The 25,658-nt window shown below is 40.1% G+C and overlaps 1 protein-coding gene across 8 annotated transcripts in view; it reads left to right on the top strand.

Moving 5' to 3' along the window:
• The window catches only part of PLEKHM3 (pleckstrin homology domain containing M3), a 99,652-nt gene that overhangs the window by 57,537 nt on the left and 16,457 nt on the right, over positions 1 to 25,658 (top strand). For all 8 annotated transcript variants that reach the window (XM_052676224.1, XM_052676223.1, XM_052676222.1 and 5 more), the window contains 2 exons: positions 4,883 to 4,946; positions 22,757 to 22,914. In XM_052676224.1, the coding sequence (XP_052532184.1) occupies positions 4,883 to 4,946; positions 22,757 to 22,914 (222 nt within the window). The remainder of the gene's footprint in view (positions 1 to 4,882; positions 4,947 to 22,756; positions 22,915 to 25,658) is intronic.

The raw sequence follows: 25,658 nt of genomic DNA, 5'->3' as shown, positions 1-25,658 counted from the left end.
TTTGAATTCACTGTTGAGTTACTTTCTACTGCTTAAAGTAATTCTGAAAAGTTTGCGCTGCGGTGGAACAGATAAGAGCACGAGCTTCTCCTACCTGCCTGCTGCATGCACATTCACAGCTGTCAGAGGTGCACAAGCAAGGGTTTAAGAGGTTCTGTTGCCTCTTGTCTAGGGGATAAAAAATTCAGTGTTCAGTGTAGCAGGAATGGTGGAAATCAGAGTGTGCTGACTTGCCTGCTGGTGCAGTAACTTAAAAGTAAATTGGTGGTGGTGTAAGTCGCAGGGCCAGCCTACAAACAGTGCTGTTTGAGGAAATGGACTTGGTATCTGGGGTGCTGTGCCAGCTGTGGGTGTAGCAGTTTCCTGCAGAGGGGTGGAGGAACTTCTGAATGTGGCAGCGTGCTAGACTGGTGCATCTGCATCTCCCATGAATCAGAGCGCAACCATGCAAATCTCAACCTGGCCAAACAAGATGCTCCTGGCTGGTACATGAAATCATGGTGCCAGCTTCCCCTTTCCTCCCTGCTCCAATCTCCATTTTCAGCAGGCTTTTTGGTACAAAAGAAACTTGACTGTGCCCACCAGCCAGCTAACTTGATTTCTTTTGATTGTGGTATAAAAAGAAGAGTTCACTTTCCTTATCACATTTGTACTTTGGTTATAGTGTCAGGCTTGAGCAGATTAATTAGTTGAAGCTTTAGCCAAGCTGTCGGGGGTATTTAACCCACTGGAGAAAAATGACCCAAGCTGATGATAAACAGGCTTTAAATGCAGAGCAATTACTTAGTGCTAACAAAGCACCATGACTACACACTTTGTCCAAATGCAAAAAGCAAAGCCTTATCGGTGATTCTGTTTGCAGGAGGACACTAAAAGATAACCTTTGTTTGTGCAAATACTTACATGATAAGATCCTCTGAAAGGAAACAGTTGAAATTTCAAGTTCTGTCTTGCCTGAAGGCTGATATATATCAAACAAGAAATAATAATAATTGCAATCTGAGAATGCTTAATTCTCTGTGTTAGTTGGACCCGAAGTCTCAGAATGGTAAGTTTCTTTCCTGCTCACATTGATTGCTCTCTTTGCTAGCACGTTACAATAAAGCAATTAAAAGACCTTTAACCAACAGGACTTTGGATTTCATTGTTCGTGGGGATTGGCAAAGCTAAAGGGCTGGTTGGCATTGAACTTAGTTTGTTCACTGCAGACTTAATTCTGACTGGTAGCCAGGGTTTACAGCACTGCAATCCTGTGACTCATAACTGTTCTGTTTTGCATCAGTGATGAAACTGGGCTGGCAGTTTCCAAACCTCGTGAAAGCTTAGGAGGTGCTTTTAGTGGGACGTGCACTCAATACCATTTGCTTCTCAGGGGTCACAGGTCACATTCTGAAGCAGCAAAAGTTTGGGTTTTTATTGTGATGAGTCCTAACATCTTGCATTTGACCTCTGCCTAGCTCACTCTGAGTTTTTTCTCTGCCTTAAGATTTGACTGAAAGGACACTGTTTATTGAATGCTTTTAATTGACTTTAGGAAAAAAAAAAAAAATCAATGTCTCATGGAGCATCAATCAAAAGATTTACAGAGTGGACGTATTTTCTTTTGCTTTCAAATGACTTGCAAGAGATTTCCCATTTGGTGTTTGTAAAGGACCTTTATGTCAAAAGAAAAACTTAAAATACCAAATGCAAACACATGTTTTGGTCTTTTCAGTCAGAGGACTTAAATTAACCCAAGCGTGTTCAAAGCACCTTCTCCTGTGAAAAGTAGAGATGTATTTTCTAGTGAATTATTTCTGAGTGTAGTTACCCCATTCTGCTCTGCAGTCCATGTCACAATTTTAACCACAGATGTGATTCTAGGCTGATTTGGATGCTATGTAATACTTTGTCCAGATGCTAATGCAGTGGCACACTGATTGTGTGAGTCCCATCTCACCTGCAGTACTCTGATGTCTGGTTTCCTGTGTTCAATTTCAATTACTGTTGGCAGAAGGATGAAGATGAAAGACTTGAAGTCTGCATGAGAAGAAGTATCTTGAGACAAGAAGGGAGAGACACTGAATTATTAAATTATTCCTATGTGCCCTTACTGCAAAATATGTTACAGTCATGTCCCTAGATTTAGAGAACTTTCATGGAAGACCTCTGGAAATGCTGGATGTTATTCATTTTCTTGTTCACTGGACTGTTTAGTGTGGATTTCCTGCCGCAACTGATTTACCTGCATTTTATAGGTTGTTTTCTTTTAAATATGCATTTGTGTCTGGTATTCTAGTGCCTTTTGCGCTTCTCCACCTACTAGAGGTGTAGGTGTTCTCCACCTACTAGAGGCTGACAACGCTGGTGATAAACATGTATTTTGGAGCAATGCCTTCCCAAGTTGCAACAATTGCTCTGAAAGTAATAATGTCTTCCACTTTATTATTTTGGCCTACAATGTCAGAGGCAGATGCTGGTGGTATGACAGCAGAAGTTGAACCTTCTCATCAATATTCCGTAACATTTTGTTGCTCAACTCACAACAGGTGAGGTGAAGGCACGTAATTTATATTTTAAGAGATCAGGGACTGAGCTTTTAGACTATTGAAGTGTTTTCATGTTTGTTTTCAACTTTGGCGGACCACAGGAAGATTGCAAATCTGAAACCATATCAGCCCTACTTACTGAGGGTTTTTTAATGCCTCAGTTTCCATATCACAGGAAAGCATTCCTTTAGTGTCATTTCTTTAGTGTCATTCATTGTGTGTTTCTGTGCCTTACATTAGGCTGAGAGAGTAGTGCCAACTTCTGTTCCTGGAAGTAGGTTTGGAAGGAATGACGAGTGCTGGATGCTGGATCTGCAGAGTTATTGCTGCACACATGTTTCAGGAGGGGAGGTGGATGTGAGGAGAGGTGTCACCAGGGCCTGTGCTGGCTGAGACCTTTGGCAACGGCCATCACTTGATCCTTAGTTTGCTTTTTAGAAGTTACAATTTGCAGGAAATAAAATGCAGTCCTTGAAGGCAGGGGAACGTGATGTTAGTCACTGATATTAGTCATTGACAGTTTCTGCCTTGTGGGCTGTTCAGGTTACAGACTTTCTGTAGCCTAGAAAAGGAAATCTTTCATTAGCTAATTATTTTCCTTAGCAGTACTGTAAGGGCGTCAGCAAATAATACACTTCCTGGCAAAGCTATCATGCTGTTTAGTGCCTGTGTGTGATCAGGAGAGAATAAAGGGGAAATTTTAATGAGATAAATTGTATGAGAGCTGAAGAATACTAAAGGCTTTGAAATGCTGCTCAGAGTTAAGTCTTAGCAATCAATTTTAATAATCTTCCACATGTAAATGAGGAATCCAAGTGTCACATGTTGTCTGATACCTGGATTTTTGACTGGTTTCTAGCTATCTTTGACACTGTGCCAAATGTTTAATGAAGGCATGATGCAACAGAGCCACTGAAACACATTCACTTCTGATTAAAGCAACGGCATAGTATACAGAACTGAAAGGGGAAAATGCACTGGGCTAGTGAAACAGCAGCTGAGAAACATCTGGATAGGGGAGATGTGCTTGGTGAGTTAAGAAAGAGCAGGGCATAATCTTGCTCCAGAAGAGTGCCATGAAATAGGCAGCGCCCAGTTGTCAGTGCCTTGCTTGCAGAACTCTTTCCTTCCCACTCCAACAAAGATTAGTTTTTTTTCCAAAAACACAAAAAGGGTGGCAGGATTTCTTACTGCTCACTTTAACAGCAGTGAAAAGTCCTAATCCTTCTAAGACAGCTTTGAAAGCATCACCTTAAAATAGTTGTTTAAGGCACCTGATAAGCAGGATGAAACAGGGTGCTTCCATTATTTGTGAGATTCAGTGTTTTGTCAAAGATTGCTGTTGATGCTATTAGGCCTGCTGAATTGTGGTTGAGCTAATTATGTTGTTCCAGTTTCTAAAATCTCTTGAGTTCCTGTGTACTTTGTCATTAGTTTCATATTATCATCAAATTCGTATCGATCTTTCAGTATCTTGACAGTTTCTTTTTGTTCATGTCCGGTGGACTTTCTGTTCATTCAGTTCTACCACTGCAAACTGATCTTCATCAGAGTTTTGTTCATGTGTTAAATAAGGTCAGTAATTCGGTTTCTGCGTTACCTGAAAACTATGTGATTGTCATGATTGTAGCGTAGGAAATTCTTCTCTAAACAATATATATTGTAAAGTAGTTGCTATTCTACATATGTTTGGTTTCTTTTTTCCGGAAGAGTGATGTGATTATCTTCTCAATGGAATGCCTAAGCATGGGGGAAATAAAGCTGGTTAGCTGCTTGTGCCTCTGTTCGCACAAAGGTAGACATTTTAATTAGATGCTTTTCCCAACAGATGCATGGGTTTTCGTAAACTTTTCTTGCTAATATCCACTTGACTTCACAAAGTTGATTTTCTCTGTACTCTTACTTGAACTCCGTTGTTCATTTTATTAGAAGTCATTCTAAGGACATCTGTTTCAGTTTCTGTAATTTAGCTTTATTGCACATGTTTGTCAGACGATAGTCAATGGTCCTGCTTGAACCTATGTTTTATGTAAGAAAAATACAACTTTCTCAAATAAGTCTTTGTAAAGTTTATTCCAATACATATTTTCTGTGTACAAAAGGGAATCTATATCAGTCAGTTTTATGGTGGAAAACATGTAGGCAAATGACACTGGTGTGGTATTCATTCTCATTGTGGAAATTGTGGAGTAGTTGTGTCCTTGAGGAATGTTGAAAAGTAGTTAATGACAAATTCTCTTGCTAATGCCTTTGTTCTGCAGTCTCTTGGGGAAGGGAAGAAATCTTTGAGTTTCCCAGTCAAAAAACCCTATCTTTTAGAAGCATTTCAGTGCATCAGTTCTTCTCTTTTTCAGGATCTTTCCAAGAGAGTATCTTCTTCAGCAAATCCATCTTTATTCTCTGGCGGACCTCCAGCAGGTAAGTTCATTCATTAATTCTACTTTTCTCTTACCACCTTCTTCAATGCTAATTGTGTATTCCCACTTCAAGTTAACCAAAATGTAAGTTGCTTTACTTTAAAGCGATCTCTGTGGTATATAGTTTGATATAAAAGTGGGCTAACAGGGCATTGGTTAGTATTGAGAGAGAAAATGTAGGGCTGCAGTGTTGAAATAGAACTGGAAATAGGCCACAAGAGAAAACTTTGCTGGGAGAAATTTTCATCTGAAGCTCAACTGGAGACGAGTAGTGACAAGTAGTATTTACTTTTTTGCTTGAAAGAGTAGTTCTTTAGGAATTTGAGTTTGTACAGTCCCTAGTGCAACCTGCCTATTAAGTAAGTCTGCTAGGTATTACAACAATACTAAAAAGGGGAAAAAAAAGTTCATCAAGCACACTACAAAGTCAGGCAGTGTTACTATGACCATGGAAGAGATAATGCACCAACAAAACGTGTCTTTGTGTTGGTGTTGATTGAGCTAAGTGAACAGCTTGCAATGCATCTGCCTGAACAGCAGAATTCTGTCACATACAAGATTAAACAAGAAGAAAGAACTGAAAAGGACAGGGAGTCCAAGGTGAATGTGCTGCCATGTTTAGATACACAGTGAAGGAAGCAATGAGGTAAGATTTGCTAGCTGACCAAGGCACCATCTGCTTCTATGCTGTTATCAGTGACATGTAAAACATGTTATTTTAAGCTTCTTCCACTGATAATTCACTTGTCCAATCTTACCGTTTCTTCAGGGTAACAGGCAGTATAGTCAGTTTGAGGTGTTTGGTTGATTTCTTTAATTGATGTAGTTCAAATTGCCCTCAGAGCTGGAAACTACAGAGCCACAGATTCTGCAGGTTTTTTGTTGGCTGGTGAAGTCGTGGAATTGAAATGATTCCATATATAAAATAAAAAGGCCAGTCATCCAAAGCAAATTTCTACATCCTTTCAGCATGTTCTGCTATCATCTCTAATAATCAAGGCATGAAATAGCAAGCTACTTAACTCCAGAGCTGCAGTCTCCCTGGTGGGCCTGTCTATTAGCCCCCAGCGCTTTGTAAGCTGCTTAATCAGTTTCCAACACTGGTAGTAGATGTTTTAGAAGCAATCAGCAGCTTATCGAGCACCCTGTGGGAGGGATGGAGGGTAGAAGTCACGATTCATTCATTGATTTAGCAGTTCCCTTTAGTATGTTTCTTTGTGTTTATTTGTGTTTGCAAAACGCCTTCTCTTCCCCTGAGGGCCCAAGCCCCAGATTTATCATGTTTAGAGGCAGTATAATTTGATTACCATTTCTACTGGGGTTGGTTAAATTGGATTTACCTTTTAATCTAGCCATATCCTTGATGTCAGCCTAGAAAGGGTTTTTCACATTTCAGCATCTACAGGTTTGAATTCCCATTATCTGTTTTTGTCAAAATGTAACCAAGTTGGAAAGGGGCTGGAAGGCCCTGGTGAGAGAAATACAAGACCCTGCTGTGTCCCCCACTTTGCCCCTTCCTGCTGCTTTCTCCATATGGCTCATAATTTTCCATTCAGCTGCAGTTGAGTTGGGGTGTTTTTTAATCCTAAAAGTTTTCTCTCCTTTTGATTCCTCTACTGCCTATTTCTTCATATCCATGAGCTGCTTTTACGCTGTGTCCTGCTGTCATGTATATTGTGTGTGTTTGGAGAATTAACTAAAAGTTTTATTAAAGATTAATGGAAAGATAAAGCATGGTGAGTGAATTAGAAAAGCAGAGAGGGGTAATCTGCAGATATAAGCAACCTTTACCTTGGTTAGTCACAGCTCAATTCTTATTTGTTTCCTAGCCAGATTCTCTTTACAGATCCTGGAAAACAAGCAGTCATTTTCAACCAAGCAGCTGTATTTTAGAAATGTGCTAAGGATCTGTTCTCAGGTACTAAAAAAAAGTTGGAGGTGTCAGATGATCAAGCATCATACAATGTTACTTTAAAAGGAAACAATTTAAATCTCCATGCCTTGATGTTATAGGTGTGGCAAAGTACTTACTGGTGAGAATGGTTGTAATTTGGATCCAGTTGGCCAGGGCTCTACTAGGGAAGACCTTAACTGAGATGCAAAACTGAGGGAGAAAAAAAATAGACAAGATGCCATCAGTTTTGGAAACTTGCCTAACTCTCAAGTGAGGAGGTGCTTTTTGTAATGGCAGGTCTGAGTAGGACCCTACCAGAGGCAGTAGGTGATATTCTTTATTTGTGTATGTGTGTTTATTGAAAATAGAGAAAAACACACGTGCACCCCAGCAATGTTGCATTGCAAACCAGCATCCTAGTGACTACAGCAAAGTTTATAGCAAGTCCATTCATGGACACTCTCATGGGGAATTTATTCTTAGCTTCTTCTTGTTCTTGTTGTCATTTTAGGCATTAGCAGCTGAGATAACTAAGTAGATGTGTACAGATTTAATGAGCAGAAACTGAGTGTGACAGCTTTCCTATTCTATCCCATTGGTACACTTTTATTTTTCTTTACTTACTTACTTAGCCCTCCCTATGATTACCTCTCCAAAGAATCATTTGTTCTGTGTCACTGCTTAGCCTGCTGGTAAAACATCACTGCTTCCCTGTTAGCCAGTTTATTTCAGAGCTATTCCAATCAACTAATACTTTAAAGAAGACAACCTCCAGTTGATAGGAAGCAAGACTTCACTCCTGCTGTCTTTACTGTCTTTAGCAGACGATAATAGACTAAGAAAAACAATTCTTCTTGCTTACGTGCAGTATAGTCCCTTCACCACAAACCTACTGGATGTTGGGAACTTATTCTCTGCTGCTGTTGCTAATGTCCACTGGGTTTCTGGACGTGTGAAGGCGATGCGTGCAAATTGGAATTCAAAAGTATCTGTTCATTTTCTGTGGGTTGGAACTATTTTTGGTGACGCTGACAGATTTTACACTGCTAAACACTGAATTGTACAGGAACTGACTCAGGCAAGAATATTGCATTTCTTAGGAAAACTATTTAAACTGGATTCCAGATTAGTGGAGCTTTACAAGTAGAAGACTTGAAGTGCTAATTGTGACGAGCTTGAAGTTCAGGTGCTTAATCCACACAGAACAACTAATATGTCATGCCTGTTCTTTATGTTAAATAGTAAAATGTGCATGTTTACAGTGTTTAATGCCACATTCTTCTTCACACTAGAAAATCTTTTCTTTGTGGAAATGATTTCATCCCAGTTAAACTACCATGAAAAGGTATGGTAAAATAAGGGTCACTGTAACAACAAAAATGACTGGATGTCAGGGATGGCAATGTTGAGTGAGATCTGAGATTTGAAAAGATAAAGATACATTTACGCAAAAATAATTAGGAAAATATATTTGAAGTTACAGAGCATGGGAATTTAAAATGATGAGTTGAATTGAACTGTATTGAACCACTGTAAATATATTTATTAAAAATATCAGCAGTTTTCATTTTGAAGTGAATTGAGCTAAATGATATTAAAGTCATTTTCATTCTGAATTTTTTTTTTATCCATAAAAGGACTTAGTGTAGTAATGATTTATCCATTTTTATATCATGGATTAATTAATCCATTAGCATTTAATTAAAGTATCAATTTAATTCACATCAACTTTCCTGGCTGTCTTGCTTTGGATGAACACACAGATATTGTGAAGAACTACGGGGAGGAAGAGTGGACAGTAGTTGCATTGTAATGCAGCACAGGTTGTGAAGTGAATATGAGATGGGTGTTAAAATCTTTAATGGAAATGCTTCTTTGCAGCATACACAATGAGAATGAGGAACTTTTTGCCACAGTAATATTATCAAGGCCAGAAGTTTATAATCTTTGAGAGGATTAAGTATCCATAATGAGAATGTCCACTGTTGCACTACTTAAGGTAAAAAGATTATAAGGTTTCAGAATAGACACTTTACTTGTTGAGAGGATTAGGGAGATGTCTGTCAATAGGGAAGACATACCAGTGATTTCATCTTTCTTTGACATACTAGTAGAGACTACAGCATCTGATAGGGCTTTGAACAAAGTGAAAAATTGGTCTACAGAAGCATTTCCAATATAAAAATCTTAATGTTTCTGTTCAAGAATTTCAATCACTTAAGTGAAGCTTACATTGCACCTAATTTGAGTTTAGCATATTGTTAGAAAAGGATTAAAGAGTCTTAGAAGAACCAAGAAGTGGTTAGGACTGGTGTACTTTTTCAAGCTTTTAACCTGTCCTGTACTTATTTCATACATCCTTTACGGGTGGGAAATTTGTATGCTTTCTGTTTTCCTAGACTGAGATGGAGGAAGTTGGTGATGCTTTTTGTAGCATTTTGGAAAAAAACTGCTTGATAGCTTGTAATGAACCAGGTCTGTGCTACAGAGTTTTGATAACACAGCAGTTTCTTCCGTGGAAGTGATAGGAAGTGGTACCTAACAGGCCTGTGCTAGTGAAAGCCAGTAGTGTGCATGTGGCTGCACTGATTGGCAAAACTGGGTTTTGGGCAAAATACTTTGGGGTTGGTTAGAATTGTTCCTGGAATAGGTGCATGGCAAAAACAAACACGCACACTTAATGGATATAGCTGTACTTACAAAGTACTAGTGCAAACTCAGTTACCTGTATGAGAAAGTGTCTTGCTGGCATCATTTGTTTCATTCAGTGAATCAATATAAGATGTATCAGCTTAAACATGTATTTACCAAAAAGACTTACCCATGTAGCTGTACCAGCAGATCCTTCTAAGTTTAGACAAGCCCTTACTTTGCTTGAGGGGCAGGAGGTGGCAAATGAGAAGGGGAATTAAGGTTTTGTCAGACTTGGCTATGCAATCCTGCTGAGACGGCTGAAAATTTGGCTTTCACAGTTTTCTGTGGGAGTTCACTGAGCTCAGCAAGGGCAGCAAAATGCAAGACACCTCTCTGTCATAACTTCTGTAGTTCACTATCCAGCATGGTAGTGAAAATGTTAGCTTTATGTCTCCAACCTCCTGAACAAAATGTTTGACGCAGTATGTGGAATGAATGCATGTCCTGCAATGTGTTTTGCAGTACTCATCTGAACACGGGCTTAGAGACATTGCTGAGAGTAGAGCTGGCTTAAAGCAGCGGTGGGTTTTAATTGATGTGTCTGGTACAGCTCCTGCTCTTAAATACTTGGTGGGCAGGAGACAAGAAAGAGAAGTTTGTGTGGTGAAGTGAGAAACATACGCATTCAGCAAAATGCATTGCTGAATTCATCTGTGCATTTGTCTAGTTCATTTTGAGGCGTAGGTGATATGGTCTCTGTGCTGTCAGCTTTCTCTGAGACAGGACATCTGTAGTTGGATTAAGGTAAGGTGGGTCTCACTTTCCTATATAGATGTTTAAAATAATCATCCTGGACAGGATATAAATAAAGGGAGGGAAAACAGTTTTGGAAGGGAGGTCTACCTGGCCTGTTTTGAGTGTATCTTAGGATGGAAACAGCCTGCTTCCCTCTACTGCAATTGAAGAGAACTGGGAATCACTGTTCAGCTCAGATTTACATCTTAGAGTCTTTTGCTGGTGTCACAGCAAGCGTATTGAGCAGTTTATGTACATAAAAATTGTGAGTCACCTAGATGGTTTTGTACTTGAGCTATGTAAACACTTGCATCTTGGACCGTAACAGCATAATGTTAATGGCTACATTTATGCCCTTATTTTTAGACCTGTGCCTTTATGATTGTCATAATTTCATTAGCAGAAGAATATGAAAATAATCCTAGGGTGGGAAAAATGACACAGTGTGTATTTCCATAGTTATTAAAATGCCTGCTAGCAAAATAGCAGTTATACAGTTTGTATGCTTTTCCTGTGGCTTCTTTATCACTCATTTCTGTCACTCCTTGGAGTTTGCTAGCACTGAGTCACCTTTCAGCAGAACAGGAAACATTTCAGCTTAGCTGATAGTCCAGGTGTGTATGTAATTCCACAAGCTGCTGACAGCTTGGCTTACAATTAGTGGTAATGGCAAGGGTTTTACTGGCATTTCCTTTTTACCACAGTACTTTTGGGGAAAGCAGTTGTCATTGAGAATGGCTCATGGTCAGGTGGAGAGCGTGGCAGAGGTGGCCAGGCTGATGGGGGCAGTGTTTGGGCAGGTGGCAACCAGAGGGATGAGTTCATCCGAGTTTAATTAGGTGTGTTAAAGACTTGGAGGGGAAGCGTGGGCATATAGCAAGTTTGCTAATAGATATTTTTTGTATGAGATACAGGTTTGCAGCTGCTTGAGAGCAGAATTTTCAGCAAGCTTTATTAAATACATGTGATGCTTTCCACATGAATATGACATTTGTGCCACTTGTATTATGTGTAGCTTTCTAGTGTGGATCTGTTTAAAACAGCTCTGCAGTGGTACCAGTGGATTGCAAGAGCCTCTGAGATATCCAGAGTTCTTTTAATTTTTTTAAGCTCCTAGAAGAGGAAATAATAATATACACTGCCTCTTTTCTTGTACTCGTTGATATAGACTGTGGTTTTTTTTTTAATTTTTGTTTAGTTTTCCTCCTTACTGTGGGGGAATGAAAGGCCCCAGTATTGTAGATCAGTCTAACCTCATTGCTGTACTTCTCATAAAATATCTGTTCAGAGAGGCAGCTGGGCATATTCCAAGAAGTAACATCCCTAGAAATAATTTCTCAGAGAAAGAAAATACTACCTCGGAGTTACCTGCTTGGATGAAAAAGGGGTTTAAAAAGTCTGAATATAATTTGTACTAGCTGAGTTTTTTCAGGTAGTTCTAACAATTTTCTAAGGATTTTGATTTCTTGTTCTGAAATCATGAGAAGATTCCTCCCTAAAATGGCACTGATCCAGTCCAATGCAAAGCAGAAAAGTTTCTGGTTTTATGATGTCATTCATGAAATGATGTCTTACTCAGTAGGAACGTAGATTAATGTCTCAGCACGCATGCCTGATGAGTCTTATCAAAAAAAAAAGAAAGAAAGAAAGAAATACATATACCTCTGCCTGAATGCATATTTGCTTGCGTGAGTATACAGTCACGTATGTTTTTTTAAGCTGCTTTCTGTTCTCTACCAGCCAAATTCCTGGTACTCTTTCAAGCTTATTTGATTAAAACAGCCTTTAACCTTTGCTTGAATACCTGTTTCTTAAAACAACCTATAATTCATCCTTGCGACAAGATTAGGAGAACTTAGGGTGTGACAAAATTGACATGTAGGTGCCTGGAAACCTTGTGGGAAAGAGAAAGGGAAGAGGACTGAAGTGCTTTGAGTGCAAAGGCAGAAAGTCTCTTTGCAGGGCTGGCTGGGGAGCTGGCACTGCCAATTTCCAGGCATGTTGTTTATACTGAGATAATTCCATCTTTCTCACTTGCCAACTTGAATTGAGAACCTGCAGAATTTCAGAATTTTCTTCCTTTCTTTGAGGAGTAGAGGAGGGTTTGGAGGAACCCTGACTCTGCTTCCTGCTATAAATTCCTTTGGACTGATGGACAAACCTTGTGTATACCCAAGTTTGTTCCACTCTCTCAACCCAAGTAAGACTGTCTTTGCTTGTGCCTTTTCTCTAAATGTGCTTATTGCAGGTTAACATTTGCTCTTGAACTTGTTTTTGTTCTTCCTGCTCTTCCCAGTGTCTCTAAGAATTGTAGTGGCAAACTGGTGGAATATAATTTTAATGCCAAGTAAAAGTACAACATGTCAAGCAGTCCTGCTTGGAAAAACTGCCAACAGCAGATTGCTGCTGTCACTGCCTGCGGACTGCAAGGAAGTCAAAGCTAGTCAGTGCTTTCTGTTTATTCACATTCTCACTCATTTCTGCTTCAATTTGATTTGTTTGGATTTTGTTTTGTTTTTCTTTGTGGTGTTCATCGCCAGGTTTCCTTTTGGAATGCTTTCTGACCTGTGTGAGCGACAAGTTAGCACAGCATAATGTATGGCTGTCCTACGTGTCTTTCTTTGTGTCAAGGCCAGCACTGGCAAAATAGTGGCGTGTGTGTCAGAGTCAGCACTTTGCACTGGTGTCAGCAGCTGGTCAACAGAGACCTTGGCCTCACTTGCTCCCGTCCATCCTGCTTTCACCCATGCTACTGGCTGAACAGGCCCTTGGGACAGCCAGGCATCTGCAAAGACTGTGTAAAGTGAAAAGGAAAGGAAGGGTGACACCAGAGTGGTGTCACCCTTACTGTTGGGATCTGGTATTGTGGCCTGTAGCATGGCTGTAGCAACTGAAGATGTGCTTTCAGTTAGCCTAGATCAAGTCAAACTGGGTCTGTATGGACCAAAACATGGCATTTCCCCTCCCCATCCAGTTGGCTGCCCATTTTATGTTCAGTTCTAACCAGGCAGATCCCAAGCTGGAGCTGTGCTCTCCTGAGGTTACTGTTTTGTTCTGGTTTTATTTGTTTTACAGCAACACATAGATTCTAGTGTGCATGCACACAAATATTAAGAAATCATTCTTCCCTTAAGTCACTTGCAATTTAAATAAACAAGGCAGGCAATCTGAAAGAGATGACTGGAAGTCAAAGTGGAGCAAGGAAACCTGATCAGACCTGTATGTTACACAAAGATGGGGCAGAGCTGAGATCTGATATCTGCCTCCCTGGGGGTTTTACCTCATGATCATCCTTCCTCCTTTCATTTCCCTTTCCTCTAAACTAAAGATTAATTGTGCACTGAAATCATAACAAGAACTCAGAGTTAAGAATATGGTGAACGGAAGGGAAAAAATCCTCAAGGAAATTAACAGTCCAGGAGCATTGTCTGTTCCCTATGTGGAAATGGTCAGTAATTTCCCAGCCAGGGAATGTGTTTTCCCTTTCTCTGCTTTGCAGCTTTTGTTTATCCTTAGCTAAGCATATTCCAGCATTCTTGTCTCCAACTCAATGTTTTCATTCTGTCAATGGCAGAAGTACTGACTCTGCTGAAAGCTGTTAGAGAGTAGAGACTCCATTTTACCCTTGGCATTATAATGGCCAATCTCCTCACTTAGTAAGTATGTAAAATACTTGTTCTACAGTTAGCTGAGGGGGAAGGCAAGCACTGTAGCCTTCCAGCACTCGAGTTACTCTTCTTCCAGGCGTGCAACAAAGATCATTCATAAGAGAGAAGTGAATTCATCAGAAAATGCTTCCTGAATTGCACGGTATAAGAATTGGAAATAGAGCCTGAAACGAAGGCATTTGACCACAGCAAAAGAGACCTGAGATGGGTAGTAGGAAAAGCTTTCTGGATGTTTTGAGTGTTGAGAATTGTGGAATCCCTGTGGTGAGAAGTTTTTAAGCAAGTCTGTCAGTTGGATGGGCTGTAGCAGGAAGAGTAAACTGGAGGTTTACATATCCAGCCCTATTTTCTTCAGTCATTGATAGTTCTTTCAAAAGCATATTTCTCATGTGCTCTGAAGGTGCTGGTGATTACTGGGTATTTAGTCCTCCTCCACAAAGCTCCCATCGATGGAATTTGGAGAGGGGTGAACACAGTGATGAATCTAAGCCATTCTGTTTTGAAGTTTTTTATTTTTTCATTCAGCGCAGGAAGTATGTTCTCTGTGATACTCAAGGCAAGGCTGAAGCTTACCTTGTGCTTGTTAGCAAATGCTGCATTAAAACCTGGCTGTCTGTGAAGGGATAAAAGGGAAACAACCAGGAACATGAAGAAATCTTGACTGTGGAAGATGGTGGAAAGCTGTGTACTGTTTGTTGACTACTCCTTCCAATAACTTCTGTCTTCCAGGCATTCTTGTGGTGATAACCCCAGTAATTAAAGGACTCTGTGTCCCTTCCGCATATGGAATTGGAAAGAGTGAATGAACTTCATGTCTACCACCCCTTCTGTTTTCTCTGTGCCTCTTGGCCTTTTCATGTCTCTTTGTGTTGCATAAGTGCCTCTTGGCAAATTGTGTTTCAGACAGAGGCAAGTGTGCGTCTGGCCTTGAGAAATAATCATAAATTTTATTCTGTCAGGAAGAGAGGCCAGGACAATCCAGTTGAGATTTGAACCTATAGTTCAAGGTGCTCTAGCAATTTCATATCACTTAACCCATCCCCTCCAGGCAACACTTATGTCTGACATGTAAATCGGACTGGAGGAATAAATGGAACAAATTGCTGGTGCTCCAGAGTAGGGTTATGAGGCAAACCTGTATCTTTAAAGAGAGGGCCTTCCAATAAATGTTATCTGCAGAGAAATACATCAGCTTCTACATAAGTAGTTAATGTTACTGCTTTGGTGTTGGCTTATAAAACAGCTTTATCGCCTCTATGACGATAATGATTAACAAGCTGATTTACGAGGGTGGGGTCACAAAGCCATTTGGTGAATTTAGCTTGTCTCACAGTGGCAGTGAGATCTGAGTTTTACAATGTTTTCATCACTTTAACTGGAATACTTAACCCCAATGGTAGGGCTTTTAGACAGAGGAGTAGCAACAGATACTGCTCTATAACAAAGGTTTTCCTCCTGCATTTCTGATACATGAGGAAAATACAGGTCCAGTTCAGAGAGTTCTGTCTCTCTTCATGGTTTATTCCCCAGTCATACATCCGCAGTGTAGTGACGATGTTCCTGGTGCCTGTGGTTGTTGGTTGTCCCTTCTGTCTAAGCTCACGGAATGTTACAGGGGTTTGTAGTTTTCCTCCTTGCTCTCAGACTGTAGAAAGTCTGTGTAAATATCCTTCAGCTGATGATCTCCATTAACTTGCGTCTTAACATAAGAATTACTTTTTTAAACAACTTCTGATTTTGCTTTTATTATTGTATGTTGGAAATTACTTAGGCAAAAAAATATAAACAGTTACATTAATCCAGAAACCTTTGATGTGACACTTTCATCGTGGCGCTTTTTAGAATTCAGTCTTCTTGGCCTTGGCAGTGTTACGTACTGAGCAGAATATTATATCTGAAAGATCAGCAAGCTGCATCCCCTCTGCCACCTGTCTTGACACAGTCTTTATGTAGGTGATTGAAGATACTTACGATCTCCATGCTATGTAAGCATTTACTACACTTTTTTCTTTTTGAGAAGTTGGTAGAAATGCATGGACGGGATTGGAAGTTTGATGACTCTCGCAGAAGTGCACATCATATGGACTCCTGCAGGGATGGAGGTCTTCCTCTTTACCTGTTACTACTTAGCGTGCATTGCTGAAAGGTGCCCTGCCCTCAAAGCAAACACACACTCCCTTGAGAAATGTCTGAAAACTGTACTGCTTTTTTTTTTCCTCTTCTCCAGAAAGTTCATCACGTCTGATAGATGGGAGAATTAATTTATGTGGCCATGATGCAAGAGCTGTTTATTTCTGCGGTCCTGGGCTAATAGGTGGGCAAGAGGTTACAGAGGCGGTACTTAAAGTGATAGTGCCTTATAGTTGACTCAGTTTTTCTTTTTTTTCCCCCCCCCTACCTCTAATTGAACTTACAGCCCTTGCAATATTATGTCTTTGGGAATAAAACAGGCTGAGTTTAGAGGGGACTTCCATCCTTATCTAATCAGCATTGATTGCTTTCCTGTGACACCCAGGCAGAAACTGCTATTACGTCTTTTCTAATTTAAATAACTGTCACTCAGGATCTGGAGCAAACTCTTAACAAATTATTTTGCATTAGGGCTTTTTTGAATGTTTGTTGTTTTTTTTTTTTTGTCTTTTTCTGTTTTTGCAAACAGAGTTCAGAAAGCTCTAAGTTTAGGTCACCATCTCTGAATTAGAAGGAATTTAGAGATTAATTCTGCCTCTCTACCTTGACCATTCACTTTCTTGGTTTGTTTTTTTTTTTTTTTTTAACTATGAAAATGTTCATATATTGCAACATTGTGCTCAGAACATTGCTCTTCTGTGGGATTAGTTTGTGCAACCCTCCTTCACGCAGGTAAGTATGTTCTCATACAAGCAATCTTTGTTGACCAAAAAGGGAAGTGACTTGATTCCACTCTGCTGTAATGGGCTGGCTTTTTTGCTCCCCTGTAGTGTATTGCAGGGTAGGAAAGTTAAGGTTGAGATTAGGGTTTCAGGGGTAGGGGCTCCAGACGTGGACTTTTATTGGCGTTATGCTCAGCCTGGAAAGCTGGGATAAGAGAGGGAGTCAGGACAGAGCTTGGCGTCTGCTGGGGAAAAGGGAACTGCCTCTGCTCTGGTGCAGGTCAGGCTTAGGGGCTCAGAAAAATGTTGGGAAAGAAGGGGACAGGAATACCTGTGAAAAGTTCTCTCTTGGCAACAACCCTGTTGTATGCACGGTAGGTACTGAGGACAGTTTCTCTCCCTGTGGAGGATGTTGTGACCTACCCCATTCTTATTCTCTAAAAACAATGACTGCCTGTTGTTTCTGAAAACATCATCTTGATGGAGCAAGGTACATTTAGTCTTTTTATAGGGGAGAATGAGGGAACCTCTAGGGGCTAGCAGCTCTCCTGGTAGTGAAACTTTGATCACACATTGCCCTCATGATCATGCTAATGTGATGTGTCCAAAGGGATTTCAATTTAAACAGTAGCCCCTACTGTCTTTCATCTTCTGTCTTCATGCTGAATCAGGAAAAACATTCCTGTGCATTGTGGCCAAGGCTCGTAGCCACTGCCAATACTGTCTGGCCTGCAAGCATTAGGCAGACCCTTTGTTTTCCCTCCTACCTCATTTATATAGAGCTGAATTGTGGTTTACGCTGCTACCCTACCAACCAGTGCCACAAAGATATACACAAATTATTCAAATTATATCAAATTATTTTTATTTGTAAGTTTGTCTTGTATGGAAACCTGCTGTTCAGAAATCATCTAAAATAATTGCCCAGCACCCTTTTGGCATGTTTTCAGATACTGTGAACCCCACTTTGATTTCTCACTCTGCTGCAGATGTGTCCCTGCCTTACCTCTTGCTTTCCAGTACCACCCAACCTTCTCCAGGACCTCAGCTTTCCTGACCTGCGTGCCAGAGGCTGGGCAGCAGAGCAGGTTGCTGCTTCTGTGGCTCTCCTGGCTTTTCCTCTCGCATCTGTAGCAGTCCTATTACCTGCAGATATGCTCTCGCTGGTGGGATGCCTCCCTCAAAACATGGAGTTTGTCCTGTTTAGGATTGGAGATGAAATATGTGGTTAGCTGGTGTAAAAAAGCAGTGCCCATTTGCTGCGTCAAATTGTAAGCGCTTTGAGGGCAGGGCCCATCTTTTATGTATGTATGTGTGGGTGTGTATTTTCATACAATTCCTAACATGTGAGACATGAGTCTGTATCTGTAACGTGCAAAGCTACAGCGATAGCTCAGAAAAATGTTTTCCAGATCCTCCGAGGTAGATAGCAGTTCTAATTTGAATATGAGGGCTTTTCAGAGAGAAAACTTTGGGCCTGTGCCAAAGTATGTTACAGCAGTGGTAAGTTAACTGTAGAAGCATGGCTCTATGTTCAGAATCCTTTTGGGATGGGTTCCTTGACCAGTTTAGGGAGAAGAAGCTATGTTGCATCCTTCGTTGATTGATGATCATCTTTCATGCTCAATTCAGGATAATTGTATTACTGCCTGTGCTAGAAATAATTTGGATTAGAAAACAGAGCTTACTCTTCGTGTGTGCTGCAGCATCTGTATACAGAAGAAAATCTGAACTCAGCAGCATTTCAGTTTGGTTTAAGCATGATGCTAGAGACAGAAAGTATTTTTAAGCCTTTGCAAGCACAATTTGGGACTGCATTAAAATAGAGGGTTATATCAGTGAAATTTTTAGTTTCTGTTCCTATAGTCCACTATTAATTTACTAAGTTTTGCACTAAATTTCTGTACTGCTTTTGAGATATAACAGACTGTTCTACAGTGCATAGTATTGTGTGGTTTTACAGTTCCTCTTAATGTTCTCTAGGTTTTGAAAATCCTAGGAACTTCACAGGATTGCATGCAGTTTTGGGGAATGTCATTTGTGGGGCCAGCCATTTCCTTCTAGCTCAGATATTGAAAGGATTTGGACTCATAATTCTCAGTAGATTAAATGAAGTTAGGTAATTTTGGAGACCTAAATTCTTTCTGAGTGTATCTGATAAACATGAGATGTGGTAAAGAGGTAGGAGTATTGTGGTGGGATTGTGTGAATGGCAACATGTTGTGGTACAGATAAGTAGGATGTGGAACACAAGTACTAGCTCATTTTTGCTGCTCTGCTTTGGTCAGATCCAATACAGCTGTCTTCCAGGTGCACAGGCACTTCCTAGTGATGTGAAATTTTGATTATTTAGTTGGGTTAAGTATGGTCTTGTGGAGTAAACATCCTCCTATACCATTTCTTTTGATGTACTTTTCTGTTCATGGAATGGGGTACAAATGTTACCAAAGAGAGCTGAAAGGATGGATCGTATACACTACTTTCTAGTTCCAGTAGACCTACTAGCTGCAGGCTGTGAACATGACACTGCAATGTCAGTGCTCCATGTATGAATAATAGCTGCAGTTTTTAGAGACCAAATTGAAAGACTTTCTCTTGCCCTACACCCTTTCATAACCAAAACATATAATTTTCTCATGGTTTGCAATAACAGCCGTTGCAGCCAGGCTAATGGATGAGTTTTCCAGACCTACTGCATACTGCAGAAGAGATTTTCCCGCTGTTGAGCTTGCCAAATGGGCCTGCCAGTGACTTGTAATACAGTCATTAGGTCTCAGCCTCCACCTGAGAGCTGAATTGCAAGGACCACTTGTGTTTTTACTACAGTGACTGAAGTTATTTTGGATATGCGTGAGAGCTGAACAGCTGCATGTCACCCTCTTCCTTCAGGGCCACAGGCCTGATTTGAAATTCGTTGGACACTCACTGTTGGACAGCATTGCCTACTGTCTTGAAGTTAGGGTTTTCTCCGTGCTTTGTATCTGATCTGCTTATGGAGCAAGCAGGTTAAGAATTTCAACTTCTTCTGAAAACTGAAATGTTCATGTTAAAGCTTAGGACACGTGCTGAGTTAGACTGCAAGTGAACTGTAGAGTTTCTGTCTTTGAAAGCCTTTAGTAACAGATGTAGCAATAAAGAATGACACAGATGTTGCTGGATCCACCAAGATGGCCTCTTGAGGATTTTTTCCATGTGATTTTCTTTATATCTAGCTGGTGCATTACATTTTTTTTATTTAACGCAATTCTTTAATCACCTGTATTTCCTTGAGACTTAAGACCTGGTTCCAGCATCAATTTGGAGAATATCCTTATACTCTATCATCATGGTTCTGGCATGTCTGAACTGACCAGCCCTGGGCATCTGGCTGTCATGAGGATGCTTAGTCACAGGAGAAGGTTTGACAGTGCTCCCTTTCCGAAAGCTATAAAAACAGTGGAAGTGGTACCATGAAACTTCTCCTGGGGATGAGAAATAGAAATATCCCCTTTTGCTTGCTGAGTTAAACAGAGATTAGGGTTTTATTAGGTAGAAACATGAATGACAAAGTTGTTTCCTGTACACAGCCTTGAAGTCTCTGATGAAGTAAAATGACACGAAATTTGCAGATGCTAAAAATAGTGGTAATATCAGTTTGATGTTGCATTTTGTCATCCTCCTATAATACAGTAAAATTGCCTGTAATTCACATTGTAAAATCGACATGCAGAGTTCTTTGAAGACAGGATCTTCATTGTGTGTCTGCAGTGGCCAGAGTAACAAACCAACCCACTACATTGCTATGGCAGGCCATACAAATAAATAAATAAGGATGAATTGCACCGTCTCCTTGGGGGCTATCAATCCATCTTGGTTAGAATGTGAGCTCTTCAGCACAGGAAATCTTTGTGCTTTGTACAGACTTAAATTTGCCCCTGGTGCTTAAGATAGTAATAGATTATGTTAATTTGTACATTACATTATGTAAAATGTGAATTTAATCCAGAGATTTAACACTGAAGTCCTTGCTGACAGTGACATTATTACAGGTTTATAGAATTTACTTGCGGCTCTGTTTTCAGCCTAGCATTTTAACTGAGCTCTTACAGCCTGTCAGAGGTGATTGCTGTAATGTGAAAGTGCTTTGGAAAATATGTATGAATTGTGGTTTACTTATTATCATTGTATGCATATTTCATCTGTTACTACTAAATGGGTCATTGCAGCAGTGTCACCAGCTGGGTAGCTGCACTGTTTCTTTCCTCCTGTTTCCTAAATGCTATCAATTTTGTGTCTTTCCCCTACTCCCCACTTGTTTGATTTTCTGACCCTCTGTAGCTCTGCAGGCTACAAGCAGAAAAAAATATTTCTTCAAAATGAAAAACAAAACCCATCCTGAGGGAGCTAAAATAGTGTCTGCCCATCTGTTATAAGGTTAGAAATATCACTACCTTGAACTATGGCTCCATTTGCAGCATTGTTTATATTTTACTTGAAGGGGATATTCCTACACCAGGATGCAATAGGAACGTCATTTTTCCTCTAGCATGAGCAGATGTCCTATCTGCAATACTAGCAATAACAATGTTGCTTCCTGTTGTTGCTGTTAACAGGCTTGAGCTGAAAGCAAAGGACACACAGCCAGTGCCATCAGCATCAATGCTGCCTGCGCACCTTTTTTGCACTCCTTAACCGTTGATGTCTTAGCTAGTGGGCAGGATACTGCCCTAGAGCACAGATTTATTTCCTTGCTGCTTGACACAGGAGAGGAATGCTTCTGAAACCTCTGCTGTTCTTCTCTGCCTTGACCTTTGCTTTCTCAAGATCGTTTATACTAAACCCGTTTACAAGTTGTATGTTACATACTGAAGGAAAAGGCGCCTGAAGTGAATATGACACATATTTAAGTGTAAATGTCCCTACTCTTAGTCTCCAGGGCACAGCACTGTGTAAACCTTCAAACAGCAATTAGTGCATTCTTTTTCATATTTTTTTTTTACAGGAGGTCACTATCAAATCTCATGACACATTTCTATCACTAACCTGGCAGGCTGCCATTCAGACCACAGGAAGTCCAGGAGTAAAGAGTATACACTTAGAGCCTTATTCCATCTTCATTATTTCAGACACCAGCAGAATTCTTTAAAGTCTCTGGAGACTCAATGTGAATGGAAAGTATTTTGCCTGAATAGTACCCCTTATAGAGACATTGTCACTGAATCACAAATTTAGATGAGTGTTGTGGCTAGTGGTTTAATCTATACTACATGCCAGTTTTTTGGGGTTTTTTTCACACAAACACAGGCAGTGCTAATCAGTTCTAATGGCCTACCGGGGTTGTCTGGCAGTGAGAGACTTCTTGATTTTGAAAGCAGGACACTGGAGGGGAAAAAAAAATACTTCCTCCTATTCCAGAGTTTATCTGAGAACGTATTCACATTGACAGTGAGGGAAATAATCTATATTAATGACTTTCAATGGGAAATACGACCTTACTAAAGGAGGTAAGGATTCTGTGCATGAAAAATGTGCAAAAAAAAAGACTGTGCATTGGAAGTAAAGGAGCAGAGACAAAGCTGTGCTTTGTGCATAAAAATTAACAGGAATTGAAAATCATACTTTGTAAGTCAGTGTCCATAGCTGTTGGTTAGATGATAATGTAGAACCTTAAGTTCTTTTCCTATATATTTTTCTGTGCTGCAGCATGTGAATGCATTGTTGCACTTCAAATGGTTGCCAGTCTTGTCTGTCACTGCCATATAGGGACTTAAAGAGATGGTGCCTTTTCCTCTCTTTCACATTTGAATCATTGCCAGTTCAATGGCTGCTGCTGTCACTTGTGTTTTCGTGGAACTATAACAGTTGTGAAAATATTTTATTGTTATTTTGTTGAGCTGTACAGAGCTGTGTTTCTGTATTAATGTTTTTTCAGTCTTTCAGGATGTTCTGGTCATTTTTATGGATTCATACAATGTCATCCTTATTTCAGGTTATTGAAGGAAAGCTGGCTCCTTTCTTGGGGAAGGTGATCAAGTTTGCCACCTCTCATGTGTATAGCTGCAGTCTCTGTAGTCAAAAAGGATTCATCTGTGAGATTTGTAACAATGGAGAAATCCTTTACCCCTTTGAGGATATTTCTACAAGCAGGTACTGCAATTAAATTAACATTTGATTCACCTAACGTATCCTTGTGGATTCTCAGCCTTATGACGTCTTTTTTAAATAGCTGGGGTCTGGATTTGACTAATTCACATTCCCATGCAGCTGCACAAGCTCCTGGCCCAGAGAGGCCACAGTCTTGGAAGTAGATGGGAAGAACTACTTCCCAAAGTAAGTTTCAGAGCAGCTGCTTGAGATGGGAAGATTCCCCAGAAGAATCACATCGTGTGATTTATTTGAAGATTTCTGAGTTTGCAAAGTGTCTTAAAATACTAAATGGATTCTCTGGTGTGATCATAGGCATCTTTTCACTACCTGATGTCACTGGGCCCATGATGTACTGGGATTGTGTGTTGTAAAGCAGTAGCCATTTATCTGGAACGTTTTCTCTGTGAAATTTTATGGGTAATTCTTCATTTTCACCGTGCACACTCCTCTTTGTATGTATGCAAGTTTTTTTTGTTGTTGTTTTTTCGTTTTGGTTTTCCCCTTCCTTTAATGACAGCTCTTCTCAGGTAGTTACATAATATATGTAAGTATGTGCCCAGCCCTAAATTAAATCCACGAACATTTATTTCATCTTAAATGGAGTACTGGATGCCAGATTAGGGGCAGGAGTTGCATGGAAGATCTTAAAGCAAAATGCAGGATATCAGTGTAGACTCAGCAGTGCAGCAGTATTACTATTCTTTTTCAAACGTATCTCAGATTTTAAGTAAAGGGGGACTTTTTTTTAACTCAGCAGAAGACTGTATCTGACAGCACCACATTCCTCCACAGATAAATACTTTTTGTTTGTTTCAAAAATAGCCATTTTAATTTGTTCTCCAAAGAGCTACGCTGGAAAGAAGAGAGAAAAAAAAAAAAAAAAAAGGAAGGGCCACCTTTGGAAACAATCAGGAGCAGCCTCTTAAAAGGGTTTCCTTAGGAATCTGATTCCTCTGTGCGTACAAAGATGTTAAATTACAAGTAGCCAAGGACTCCTCTTTGGGGGTTTTCAGCCTGACCTGACTTTCAATGACTGTTTGCACATTCTTTCTCCAGACTCTCATTCTTCAAAATGCATTGACAAAGCAGGGAGCATAAACTATACAAGGTGTGCAGCTGAGCTCTATAAACAGTTTTCTGTAAAGAATGTGTGTGAGGGTGCTTGGTGAGATAGGCTGAGTTAAAAAGAGACTAGGATATAAAAAGCATCAGAGGCTTATTAAGAGTGTATAAAAGGCAATTAAAGATTGATGAGAAAATGTAAGAGCATTTGAGAAGACAAGTTTACCTGAAGTATCTGTGTGATCTGCCTGGGTATTTTTGGTCACAAAAACATTGTTGGATGTATATTGTTTCCATACCCTTCAGCTGAGATAAGTCTTACTTTGCAATTACAACCTTAAAACCTTCAAAATAGTATTTGCCAGTAGTCCAGTGAAAGCCAAAAGAAGCTGCTGTAGCTCCTGTTTTTATGTGAATTAGAAACCAGAAAGGACATTTATTCATGTTTCACAAATGTGGTTGATGTCATGCCAAAGACAACATCTTCTTTAGTGATTTTAATTGAAACACAGTCGGCATGAATGGTTCTTCGATATTTCTCTTTCTTGTTTTGTCAGAGGTCATTTTACTTGCTTCTTTTGTACTCCTTATTGCTAAACCTTTTGTCCTTAGCATTTTCTGTTTCCCTTTGTTAGCTTTTTCATTGTATTACTACTCATGTGGGCACATGCACATCTGTGAAGCTAACCAGATTATGACAATCCCATATTTTCACTCTTTTCTGCCTTTAGGCTAGAGACAAGTTGTAATGACAAAGGAGCTTGTGCATGTTACTGTGCAACTTCATTGTTGCAAAGCACTGAAGGAAAGGCCCGGAAAGAATTTTCACATCTGTAGCCATCTTACACAGATCAGAGAGGTTTTGTAGTCAGTGCTCAGGTATAACATGGAAGGCTGGTTAGACATAGGAAAAGGTCTCGGTTTCCTGGAATTGCTGTCTGCAGCATATTACTCACATTTTACACTCAGGACTGCCTGGACTTGGAATTACCCTGGTTGTAGCTGCTGAGTTAAAGAAGAAAGAGCAACAGAGCTCTGAAGACTCTCTTTCCACGCTTTCACGATTTAGTCACTCACTCCTGAACATTCTGCTAATTCTACCAGCAAACTGGGCTCTTGGTTTGGAAATATTTGAAAGTGGGTTCAGCTTTTCTAAACTTCACCTCTGTGTTGCATGTTTGAATAGGGAGGTCAGTTTGTGTGTTTGTCTGTGTTGAGCTGACGTTTGTTTTCCTGGCTACTTCCCTTAATTTCTTTACTCTTTGGAGGAAAGAGTGGCAGCTGTCAGAGAGGCTAGTGCCATTCTGAGGTGGTTTTCAGATGACTGTTACTTTTCCATCTTTGTGGTGTCTTAGGTCACCTTCTCGAGTTCATTTCTTTCCAAAGCCTTTCTCGCAGTTTCAGTCTTCAGTAGGAATTTATGAAGGATGGGTCTTCTTTAGATATGTGTATCTCAGAGAAAAGGGGGGGCCCCTCTTGAGGGCTGGAGTTTCTCGTTGGTCAGGTTATTTGCTTTAAAAGTAATTTTTGTCAGTCCCTGAGCAAACAGAGTGAATACCTGTGTTATGTGCTCCTCAGGGTTTGAATACACATATATTACATACCCTTCTCTCACTAATCAGCATGACACATTCCTTTGTTGGCAGAGGTTCCAAAATAAACACAATCAGTTCACTTAATTA

Source organism: Tympanuchus pallidicinctus, unplaced genomic scaffold, assembly GCF_026119805.1.
Source record: "Tympanuchus pallidicinctus isolate F22 unplaced genomic scaffold, pur_lepc_1.0 scaffold15, whole genome shotgun sequence".
Classification (NCBI taxonomy): domain Eukaryota; kingdom Metazoa; phylum Chordata; class Aves; order Galliformes; family Phasianidae; genus Tympanuchus; species Tympanuchus pallidicinctus.
The sequence above is the reverse complement of the archived record's forward strand: the minus strand, read 5'-3'. Positions and strand labels throughout refer to the sequence as shown.